Source organism: Manis javanica, chromosome 3, assembly GCF_040802235.1.
Source record: "Manis javanica isolate MJ-LG chromosome 3, MJ_LKY, whole genome shotgun sequence".
NCBI classification, from domain to species: Eukaryota; Metazoa; Chordata; class Mammalia; order Pholidota; family Manidae; genus Manis; species Manis javanica.
Genome location: NC_133158.1, coordinates 7,418,863 through 7,431,070, shown reverse-complemented (window position 1 = coordinate 7,431,070; position 12,208 = coordinate 7,418,863). Strand labels below are relative to the sequence as shown.

The 12,208-nt window shown below is 44.8% G+C and overlaps 1 protein-coding gene across 11 annotated transcripts in view; it reads right to left on the bottom strand.

Moving 5' to 3' along the window:
* The window catches only part of PXK (PX domain containing serine/threonine kinase like), a 62,170-nt gene that overhangs the window by 45,961 nt on the left and 4,001 nt on the right, over window positions 1-12,208 (bottom strand). For all 11 annotated transcript variants that reach the window (XM_073230775.1, XM_073230777.1, XM_073230767.1 and 8 more), the window contains exon 2: window positions 387-437. In XM_073230775.1, the coding sequence (XP_073086876.1) occupies window positions 387-437 (51 nt within the window). The remainder of the gene's footprint in view (window positions 1-386; window positions 438-12,208) is intronic.

The following is a 12,208-nucleotide window of genomic DNA, read 5'->3' as shown; positions in this document are numbered from 1 at the left end:
GCGTCCAAACTCTATAATGTCCAGGGCACTGTCTTGCATTTCCACCTGGTGAACTGAACTCTAACCTCCCCCATCCAAACTGTGGCTGGAGAGGATGAGGTCTGAATCACTAGGAACAAAACAAGTAATTTGCCTACCCTACTTATTCTGGGTCAAGCTAGAGAACAAATTCCTCGACACTCTCCGTGGTAACATCACACACAAATTAAACCAAACAACTGGGAACAGAAAAACCTTTTATAACACATGTCTTAAAGCTAAAGGCTTATAGCTAAATGAAATATGATTTCTATTTATGCATATTGAGTTTTCTAGAATTTTAGATGCTCCAAGCCAGAATTCTGTTTAAACACTTTAAACCTTTTTCTGACAAAAAAAATGCTTACCTGCCAACTGTTTTCCACAGAAATTCCTCTTTGCACCCGAATGATATATTCCTAAAAACGAGGAGAATTTTAAAAGTTACAAAACACCCAAGTTAGAGGATCAGAAAAATAAGTGAAAATACCAGATAAAGTAGATCTAGGGACAAACAGAATTACTAGGAACAGTGAGGGAAATTACATAAACATAAAAGGCTAATCTATCTGCAAGACCCAGCAAATCTTAAATGTGTATGCACCAAACACCAGAGCTACAAAATATGTGAAGCAGAATCTTACAGAACTGAAAGAAGAGATATGCAAACCCACAGTTACAGCCGGAGACCTCAATACTCTTCTCTCAGCAATTGATAGAACTGAACAAAACCAGTGAAGAGACAGAACTCAATACCACCATCAACCAAGACTCAATTAGCATTTACAGAACACTCCATCTAACAGCAGAATACATGCTTTTCAAGAGGCACATAGGGATGGCAAATAAACACTTGAAAAGATGTTCAACACTGCTAGTCATGAAGCAAATGCAAATTAAGACAACTTTCACTATACACCTATCAGGATGGTTAAAATGACAAAAGAAAACACCAAATGCTGACGTGGATACAGAGAAAAGTGGATCCCTCATACACTGCCAGTGGGAACGTAAAACAGTACAGCCACTCTGGAACATGGTTTGGCAGTTTCATAAAAAAATTAAACATGCAACTATCATATGACCCAGCAGCTGCACTACTGGGCACTCATCCTGAGGAATGAAAACTTATGCTCGTACAAAAATGTTCATAGTAGCTTTATTAGTAATAGCCCAAGGTGAAAACTAGCCCAATGTCCTCTAATAGGTGAATGGTTAAACCTTGCTACACTCATAGCATGGAATTCAACCCAACAACAAAAAGGAATAAACTACTGATATATGCAGCAGCGAGGATGAATCTCCAGAGAATTATGCTGAGTGAAAAACCCAATCCCAAAAGATTATAAACCATGTGACTCCATTTCTAGAACATTCATGGAAAGACAAAATTATAGATGTGCAGAATGGATTAGGGCTGCCAAGCCTTGAGGCTGGGGTAGTCATGTGTACAAGGGAAGCAGGTGTAGCTACAGAAGGGCAAAGTGAAGTGCTATGGTCTGAATGTTTGTGTCTCCCCAAAATGCATGTTGGTATACTAACCCCCAGAGATGATCACATTAGGAAGTGGGATATTTGGGAGGTGCTTAAGTCTTGAGAGTGAGGCCCTCAGGAACGAATGAGATGACTTATAAAAGAGGCTCCAGAGGGACTCCTTGCCCTTTCCACCACTGAGGATACTCTGAGAAGGTTGCCAGCTATGAACCAGGAAGAGGCCTCTCACTGGAAGGTGACCCCAGTGGCAACCTGATCTTGGACTTCCAACATCTAGAACTATGAGTAATAAATGTGTATGTGTATAAGCCACCCAGCGTATGGTATTTCGTGATAGTAACCTGAATGGACTAAGACACAAGGGATGCTTGGCTTGATGGAAATGTTCTGTATGACTGTATCAATGTTCATGTCCTCGTTGCAGTATTGTCCTATGGTTCTGCAAGATGTTACCACTGAGAGGAATTGGGTAATGGATATACGGGATCTCTCTGCATTATTTCTTACAACTGCACACGCATCTACAATGATCTCAAAGTTTAACCTTAGTTATTTGAAACTAGGTGTGGTTAGCAGTCAGATGACTAAGATCCATGATTTTTAGTATTCAAAGTTTGCATTTTATATGCTCAGTCAACTAGAAAAGGCCATGATTAAGAAAACAGGTGAGAAGGCGGAATAGATATGCAGTGATAGCGCTTTCCACAGAAACTAAATCCAGTGGCCCCCAAACTGCCTGATCATTAAACTCTTCCCGCTCCAGGAGAGGGTATTAAACATACACATTCCCAGGCCTTGCACCAGACTTGCTCAATCTGAATCTCTAAGCTAGAAACCTAGGAATTAAAAATTGTAATAGCTTCCCCAGGCAATTCTTACTAAACTAAAAGCAAACAGGAAATACAGACCTAGTCCGGCCTTCTGCTTATACACACAGGGAGTTATGACGAAGTACAGACTAAATCATACCAAGAATGCTTACGTGTTTTCCTCAGGTGCTCAGAGCTGTTTAGTATCTTCCGATGGCATGATTTAGGCATTACTCATAGTCACTACTTAACAAATGCTTAACAACAGAGCACTCAAAAAATTCTTTCTACTTAACTAATTCTGATTTAAATAGGCTCTTTAGACAATAAGGCAAAATAAGCACTGTTAACCTGGTAACTAGATTTTAAAACGGATCTTATTACATGATCACTCACTTCCATTCTGTTTATTCCGCAAAGGTTGATGAAGTCCACATAGGCCAGAATTTCAGCCTCCTCCAGAATATGTTAAGAATGGTATATTCAACAATAATATCCACTCAGCCATGCTTAGTTGGCTTCATGTGGCATTACAAAATAAATAGTTCAAAACTGATTTGTGTGGTATGGCAAACCTGTTCAGCAATATGCTAATATAATTATTTCTGAATATGTAAAGACAAATGCTAAAATCATGTGACATTCTCATATTTGGGGATGGGTCCTTTAGCTTTGAGATTTTCTTTTCTCAAGAATGTCTTATTTTCTGGGCTTTTACATTCTTACAGTGGAGATGAAATTAGCACGTATAATTGAGTACTTCCAAACAACTACACATACACACATTTTTTTGATGTCTAAAACTGGGGGGAAATATTAATTCTCAAAAATGAATTCAATCATCTATTGCTTCACTATGATTTATCAGAGAAATAGTATCAATTTTTAAAATTCCAGCTCAATGTTGAGCATTAGGCAGATGCTCAGTAAACACTGCTGTCCCGTTTTATAGACTTTGAGTTTAAAGTTTAGTTCTGTGTTTCACAAAGATATTGCTGCCACTTGTAAATATCCATTAGCACCTATCACGCTCTGATCTCTAAGGCACAGTCTGACTCCATTTCATCCCTCTGTGGACACACAGTTTACATTTCTTTTAACTTGTCTATGAATAGAACACAATGTTTGGGAAACGCATTTGGCAGAAGAGAAGTACTAACTACAACATGGAGCCTGGGTCTTTTTTTTTTTTTTTTGGTATCATTAATCTACAATTACATAAAGAACATTATGTTTACTAGGCTCCCCCCTTCACCAAGCCCCCACCAAATACCCCTTCACAGTCAATGTCCATCTGTGTAGTAAGATGCTGTAAAATCACTACTTGTCTTCTCTGTGTTGCACAGCCCTCCCCGTGCCCCCCACGCACTATACATGCTAATCGTAATGCCCCCTTTTTTTCCCCACCCTTATCCCTCCCTTCCCACCCATCCTCCCCAGTCCCTTTCCCTTTGGTAACTGTTAGTCCATTCTTGGGTTCTGTGATTCTGCTGCTGTTTTGTTCCTTCAGTTTTCCTTTGTTCTTATACTCCACATATGAGTGAAATCATTTGGTACTTGTCTTTCTCCGCCTGGCTTATTTCACTGAGCATAATACCCTCTAGCTCCATCCATGCTGTTGCGAATGGTAGGATCTGTTTTCTTCTTATGGCTGAGTAATATTCCATTGTGTATATATACCACATCTTCTTTATCCATTCATCTACTGATGGACATTTAGGTTGCTTCCATATCTTGTGGAGCCTGGGTCATGATGACAGATTGTGATATCGCAAATGGCACCCAATTAATGTTTCTGCCAAGATGCTCTTTATGTTTAGGTTGGTGTTCTCCAAAGAGGGTGATTCTGCCCCAGAGGACATCTGGCAATGCCTGAGACATTTTTGATGCACAGAGGACAGGGGAGTGCTAGTGGTGTCTAGCAGACAGAGGTCAGGGATGCAGCTAAATACCACAATGCTCACGACAGGCCCCCCAACAATGGACTACCTGACCCCAAATGTCAATAGTGTGGAGGCTGAAAAACTGAGGTTCAGGTGTGTGGAGTAAAACAGGTCATCTCGGTCCACACAGGCTTGAGATGCAGGGTGGTGGAGGGACTTAATTCTGCCATTACCTGCCCTTGGCCGTTACCCACTGGTACTCCACACACGACACCATCTGTAACATGTGTCCATCCGCTCGGAGGGTTCACTCACGGGTGGCCTCAAAGCACCACCCTTCATGTTTCCCTGTAAAGACACATTCAGACTCCAGTGTAGCTCCAAAGTCTCACCTGCCATGTGGTTACAGATACAGAAAGACAATGGGAAAAAGGTGATTTTGCTCAAAAGTATTTTTATCCCACTTCAATGGGGCACACTGGTCCCCAACTATAAAACGCTTTTTTTTAGTTCACTTGATACCACCATCCAGCCTGACCAAAAGGAAATACTTTCATCTCAGATCTCCAATTTGTAAACTACACGCAACATGGCCATCCACTGCTTGCAACGAGGCTGCAGCACTTATTAAATCAGAGAGCAGAGCTCCCAGAGACCAACAGACCCCCAATATCTGAAATCAGGCTTCCACCTACTGAGTGCTGTCAGCGATGCAGAATCCTCAAGGGAATCAGTCCCATGTTTACTACCCTCTCTGATGTAGACCAGACCTGCAATGCATACAAAAAGGACAATAAACCCAAAGGCCCATCAGGCACGGAAGGGAGAGATAAGAGCCTTGTAGGGCACCCTGGGTCACACAGATCTACGCCTGCCACCAAACCCTACCACCTGCTGCCACTTCCCCAAAGGGCCTTCTTCCTGCCCCTCCTCACAAACCCACAGACACCATCTTGGCAGGCAGGGTAGCTGCCCTGTGACACCCTAGCGTGAGGGCAAGTTGGTGTGGTCTGGTGCTAGAGCTCTTCGAACTGGGGAGGCACCAGGATCCTGTGACTTCAGACTCCAGTAAGGGGAGAGAAGTGGGAATTAATGAAAAATGAGCACCTTCTTGTTCAAGGAACTTTGCTGAGCCCTGTACTCAACATGTCTTATACTATCCTCAAGGCTGCCTGGAGATCTCAGCTCTGCTCAGCAAAAGTGAGCTGTCAAGGTTGCAGAGGTAGGAAGCAGCTGATTGGGAACTGGAACCCAAGTCACTGATTCCTAGGACCTTCCAATCTGCCAGTGACCTGGGGACACCCCAAGCCCGGCTCCTTCTGCAGGCCTGAGAGATGGGGGTCCTCACGAGTCTGAGAACTCAGCTGTTCACTCGCAGTGATGCAGACCGATGGACTCTCACCCGGAGGGGGCAGGGGCAGGGGCCGTCCTTCCCACAGCTGAGGATTAATGCTTCCAAAGGAGGCCGTTTGCCAAGTCAGAATCCTCACTGCAGTTTGTGTTTCCTGAGTTTCGGAAAAGGTGCTTAAGATTTCACTGCACAGTAGATGGTAACCAAAGATACTGCGGTTTGGTGGGATTTTAGGAAAACTTACTTTGAATCTTTATTACTTTAGCGAGGCTACAAATACAGACCATTCTGAAAGAAATGTGTCACAGGAGCTAAAGCCAAAACAAGAAAACCTCCAAAACCTGCCTAAGCCAGTCATTCTTGTCTCTCCCCTTGTGGCACAGTGATTAGATTTTTACTGAGACTCAAATGACAAAAAGACAAGGCAGCTGTGTGGGGTCCCAACCCTGCTGCACTGTACAATCTCCTAAACAACTTAATTAAAAAAAAAATTTTTTTAAGATACCTATGCTTTGACCCTACCTCCCAGAGATTCTGATTTAACCTGTCCCGGCTGGGCCACAGGAACTGGTAGGTGGCAGAAGTTCCCCAGGTCATTCTAATGTGCAGCCAGGAGTGAGAATCATGGTTCTCAAGCCTCTTAAACAGGAAGCAGCTTCACCCTACAGAAATAAAAACCCTCCCCAAAGAGGAAGGAGATAAATGAACCAAGCACCCTCTGAACCCCAGTCTCCTCTCCCTGCATGCTCGTCCCTGCCTGCGTGTTTGCAAGGACTCCACTCTCCTGTCTCCTCAGGTGCAGTGTACACCTGACCGAGCCTCTCGGGAGCCTGATACTGCCCCGCAGCACCCACAGGTGCCCTTCACACATCCGGAGAGGCCCTTTCAGGTGAACAAGGAAGAACCATTGCACTCAGTTTGCAGCAGGGTGAAGAGTCCCTTGGAGGAAAACCACCTAGAAAGCAGAGGACCTGGGACAGGAGGCCAGGTCTGTCTCTCCAGTGCTCCCTAGCCACACCACTCCTGGGGCTCATTTCCAAACCTGCTTCCTCCTGGTACCTCCCCTTCACTGGCAGGCCTGCAAAGAATGCTGAGCACACGTGACCTTGCTGGGCATCCAACACCATGCTACTTCCCTGCTCAGGAACCTTCCAGAGCTCCCGCTGGCTACAGGATAAAGCCCACACCCCCTAGCCTAGCTTTCATGCTCTTCTGGTACTACCCTTTCTTTCTACTCAGACTCTCCTCTACCCAGTTAGACTGAGCATCCTAAACGCCCCTCACTTGCCCCCCACCGTGCTGTTCTACCACTCAAAACCATGGCACGTTCAGCTTATTAATCATGTGATTGCCACATTTATCCTAAGTCTGTCTGTGTTTGGGGGAAAATGGGCTCTCTCCAACTGGATTAAGTTCTTCAAGGGCTGGAAGCACACATTCCTTTGCACTCCAAAGAGCACCCAGCACCAGGTCAGGCCGACAGCCGAAGCAAAGCAAATGCTCATTGGCGGGTACGTGGTAACTGTTTGCACCCTGGGAAGGAGGAAGCATGCCCCTTTCTCGGGTGCACCCACCTCCAGAATAAGTCAAATAGCACACTCAGGACAATCTCCAGGGATCCCCCGAGCACTCAGACTTATCATCCCTTTATGAAATCAACATTCAAGGCCACAGGATCACACGACCCCACAGCTGCAGTTCAGAGCAGTAGGCAGCGGCACCCTGCAGGGCCACAGGTCTCTGAGGAAATGCTCACAGTAGCAGGACTGCTGGGCTCAGCTCGCCACTTCTGCCTACGATCCCTAACATGTCACTTGGAATTGATGACTACGCCTTGCTCTGCTAAATATCCATTCTTTATGGTTGTTTCACCCACAGATTTCCAGAGCTGGAACATACCTTTGTTTTATTGTAATTACTGTGCAACCCAAAAGTGTGCAAAACCGACCCCCAAACAAACAAAAGCATTAAGGGTTTATAAAGCATTTGAAGAATCACCACTGTCTTAATCTAAATCTTGGCAAATGAGTGAAGCCAAGTGTATCTCCTTTTCAACCAAATGAAGTAAATTTCACTGAAGATCTAACTGACTGAATCAGAGAACAGTGTACTTTACGCAAAACAGGTTCTGCAGTTTCTACTCTGTGTTCACAGAAAGGACAAGACTATATATCACACACATGCTTTGATCCCTGCAGTGAGAGGCTGTGGCTGGGATGGCGCATGCGTCTCCCTTCTCCGGGCTGTTTGAAGTCCAAGCTCTTCCCATGCAGGACAGTCTCCTCTCCTGCCGGGCGAGCTGGTCTCCACGTAGACTTCAAAGACAACCGATGTTCCAGCCGGGTGAAGTTCTGTGAAGCAGCACCCGAACGTCCTTTTCACCTCAGACATGACCACAGAATGGGCACAGCATTCTAAATAGCAGCTCCTGGGGCATTCCATATTCCAATGGCCCTTCAAGGACGCCAAAGCAAATTACATGATTTGCTAAGATGGGAACCCATAAATTCCATCTTACGTCAAGCAAGGCAAAAAATCCCGCAAAAATCTGAGGCTCAGTTAAACAGTAATTAGAAATGAAATATGACCTTCACTTGTTCAATAATCCCCACATCTCTTGGGCTAAAGCCCTGAAAGTGTAGAAATACATGTAGTGAACATAATCTCAGAGAACCACCCACCACTTACTTAACAAGCTAGGAAAGACAGTTGTCTGCACAAGCTCTGATCTGGTAGAAATAGCGATCCGTCTGGGGGCTCTAGTTTCTGAGGTGGCCACTCCTCACCCCTCATGCTCTCTGCCAGTCCGACCCGAGAACCTGCCAGGAATGAAGTGCTCTCTTCCTCCTGGAGCCATTGCTCTATGCCCATCCCACTCGCCACTGGCCCAGCAATAGGCTACAGCGAGTCCCTCAAGAGCCTGGAAGAGGAGCCGGTCGCCATGTGCCAATCAGCCACAGTTGTACCCCTCCCCCAGGGCACCACCCCAAGTCCCCAGGGGAAAGGGCACTGCCTTCCTCTCAGAGAGACCCGATTCAAAGCCCAACTGCCACTTACTGGTTTGGGGGCCTGACTTCTCTGGTCCTCTGAGCCTCTGAGCCTCAGTCTATTCATCTGCAAAATCATACCTTTCCAACAGGGTGGTGGTATTAGATGAGATGATCGGATAGTTATAGTATCCAGCCGAAGGCCTGCTTTGTGACTTAGTTTTCTTTTCTGCTAAGAAAAGAGCAACACAAGGCGTCTGCAAGTGACTCTATCATGACTTTAATCAACAAGCACGGGAGACAGCATCCCAGGAAAAATAAAAGGTGGCCATTCTCTTTGAATGTGGGAAACAATTTTATCCATCTCTGATTCCTAACAGGGAACATCATTACTTCAGCTTCTACTGTCCCAGCTTTTCTGCCCACTTTTAAAAGGGACAAGTTAAAAAGCTCCTCCCCTAAAACAACCTGGGTTTTAGCATTAAGAGAATGGATAAGTTACTTATGGCTTATCCATCTACTGGGGGAATATGCAAGCCTTTAAAAGGATGTGCTAAAAGGACTTTTCATTACATGGGAAAAGACATATACTACAATATTAGGTATTTTTAAAGGATAAAAAAATTCTGCGGTAACATTGATAGGAAGGTGGAACTACAATGCATGTTAACAGCAGCTGTTCCTGGAGGCGAAATTATGTCTGGTTTAAATTCTCTTAGCTATTTTTTCTATATTTTTCAGGTTATCCTCTATAAGCATATATTACTTTTCTAACCAGGAAAAGCAGTTTTTAAAAAAATTCTTTGAATCGCTACACATGTAATTTAAAACAAGCTACTTTCAAATAAGAAATCATGAGGAATAAGATAAAGATAGAGATTATCTGTGCTTTGATAAGAGCACAGTGTGTTATCAATGATAAACGTCAGCTGTCAGGGGGCATTTTGGTCATTTTACGACTCATTAGCCCTTTTACTATGCTGGGAAGACTGGAAAAACAGAAGATGAAAGTCAAGTAAGTTAATTCACTGGTTTTGTATCAGGTGTGATATTTGGTGGGAAAGTTTGAAACCATGGGTTGAAGACAAGCTAAGGCGTCCTTACTGGTTTCAATAATTTACAGAACTGGTCACCATCACTAAGGACAAGAGGAAGGCTGACCACACATAAATTTATTCCACCCAGCCTAAAAATGTCACTGTGTCCTCCTGCGACACTAGCTGCAATCACAACCAGTTCCATGTGAATGGCTGTGCATGTACCCGTTCAGAGCCAAAGGTGATCATTACTAACTGCTATGTTTGTGCAGCATGTACTCCATGCTTTCTGTTGCTCGGCTGTTTACTTGTCCCAGCAGTGCTTGGAGGCAGGTGCCACTACCTCTCTTTGACAAGAACTCCAAGGCTCGGAGAGGGTGGATGCCTTAAAGAAGGGCACTCAGCCAGTGAGAGATGAGGATGGAACACCCCAGGCCAGTCTGGGTTCCTAGTTCTGTGGCCCGGGGCGGAATGCTTTCCCAGTTTATACCCTCTCATCTGGTGAATAGAGGTCAGCTGAATAGGCAGAACCAGTCCATCAAGGCTGCAAGAAGGGGGAGAGTGAGGGCTGAGTAAGGAGGAGAACCCAGGCTGGGCTGGGGGAACAGGAGCTGAGAGAGCTGCAGACCTCTCCCCACACCTCCCAGCCCACCCTCCTGTCGTCTGTCCCCCTGCACTTTGCAACCTACCTCCTACTACACATACACAAACCGTTGTCTTTGTAAATCTGGGCTGAATGTAATCTGGGCACCCAGAGAAGCCATATACAAACAAGAAAATGACTCTCTTCCCAATGTGAAGCCCCACCATAAGATTCCATTTATATGTGACATTCTAGAACGAGGGACACTGTAGACCAGAAAGCAGATCGGTAGTTTGCCAGGGATCCGAGGGAAGGTACTGACTGCAAAGGAGCACCAAGGAAATAAGTGGAGTGATGAAATGTTACACAGTGGGTAAGCTTTGTCAAAACTTACCCAATGAGATAAGCGATATAAAGCACTTGGCACACGGCGTACAGTTAAGTGCTTAAACAACGTTAGCTGTTATCATGACAAGTGCACTGCCTTTTCATTATTACTCCAGATGTTTGAAGCCAAACTTGGACTCATGACCTTCCGGGGAAGACCAGCTGGCCCTCACTCACCTTGTGCTATTTCTGTAATCACTTCCAGTGCCCGTTTCCCTTGTGGCCTCCACCTAGCAGACTTCTCCTCTCCTCTGCTCCTCCCCCTCTCCCTGCCTTCTCTCCTTCCTGCCAGTGGCCTGAGATGCGGCCTTTCTAACTTCCCTGCTTCGTTACCACCCTGGGCCCTCCTGCACCCTTCTTCCTGACCTACACACCTCCAGCACATGCAGCGTCCTCAAAGACCATGCGTGTGAGCCCTGCATCTGCTCGTCGCCTCACTGCTGTTCAGATCCCCCAGCCCGGCATCCAAGCGGCCCACAACCGGCTCTATTCTCCCTTCTCCACCTTTACTGCACACTGGAGTCCTCCACAAAAATCTGTTTGGAACCAATGAGCACATGAGGGCAGGGACAAGTCTGTCTTGCCATTAGACGGCCTCCGAGTGCCCAGAACAGAGCCAGGAACATAGTGGCTTATTCACAGCCGCATCTGCTGAATGAACTTAATCAGCTCCTGAAGGCTGCAAATGCAACCTGGCCTCAGGGAACACAGCTAATCATCCTCTAGATTTTTAAACTGGGATCCTTAAGGTAGGTTACTAACAGTTTAGAACAGGATGAACAACTAGGGGCTCCAGAGGGTTTCAGGATTTATGTGTTAGAGGCTCTAAGGCTTCTGTTTCCCTCTTTACTTGAAAAAAAAAAATCCATCAGTAAGACAATTATTTAAGTATTTTCTTCCTTTAACCCAGAACAGACTAAGAGCCTCCAAATGAGCACACAGGAAGCATGGGAAGGGTCATGCAGAGGTGTGTCTGTGATTTAGATGGTTTATTGTGGTTTTGACCATTACACAGCTTTTTAACTGACTTTGCTCTTAGTTATGTATGTATGATTTCATTTACACCCACAGTGACCGAGACTAAAGACAGGCTTAAGAGATGCCAATGGCAAAATATGAGTTAGTGAGAAGTGATAAATACGAGAAGTGAGAATCATCATAGAAAGAGCAGTTCTGCAAACTGTCCGAAGATGCTCTTTATCAGTGGCTCAAGTTGTTTTCATCTTATCTCAGTTCTGCCTCTATTATTTCAAAACCAGTGTAATTCAGATCCCAAACATTAATATAATTTTTAACAATGAACTCATCTGAATAAAATCATTTTTAATTGAAAATCCCTTCCAGAGGGCTTTTACAATTCGGTATTACTACAAAAGGAGCCTGCCAGGTAACAAAGCCTGGGGAGCGCTGATTTAGAGCATGGCCTATGAGAAGCTCTGTTAAGCCTTTCCTAAGTCAGCAAAGCCCCAGAAGTGGGGGACAGAGGCATAGCAGAAGCTGTGTGCCTCGCAGAGCAAAACCCATAAACATCTTCCAAGAAACTTTAAGTATTCGATGTAACTTGGAATTCTAAAGAGATATCCAAATCGCACCCTAAAAGACCAGATGGGGTCTGACAATAAGCACTGGATTGCCTTAAAATATCAAGATCAGAAGGCT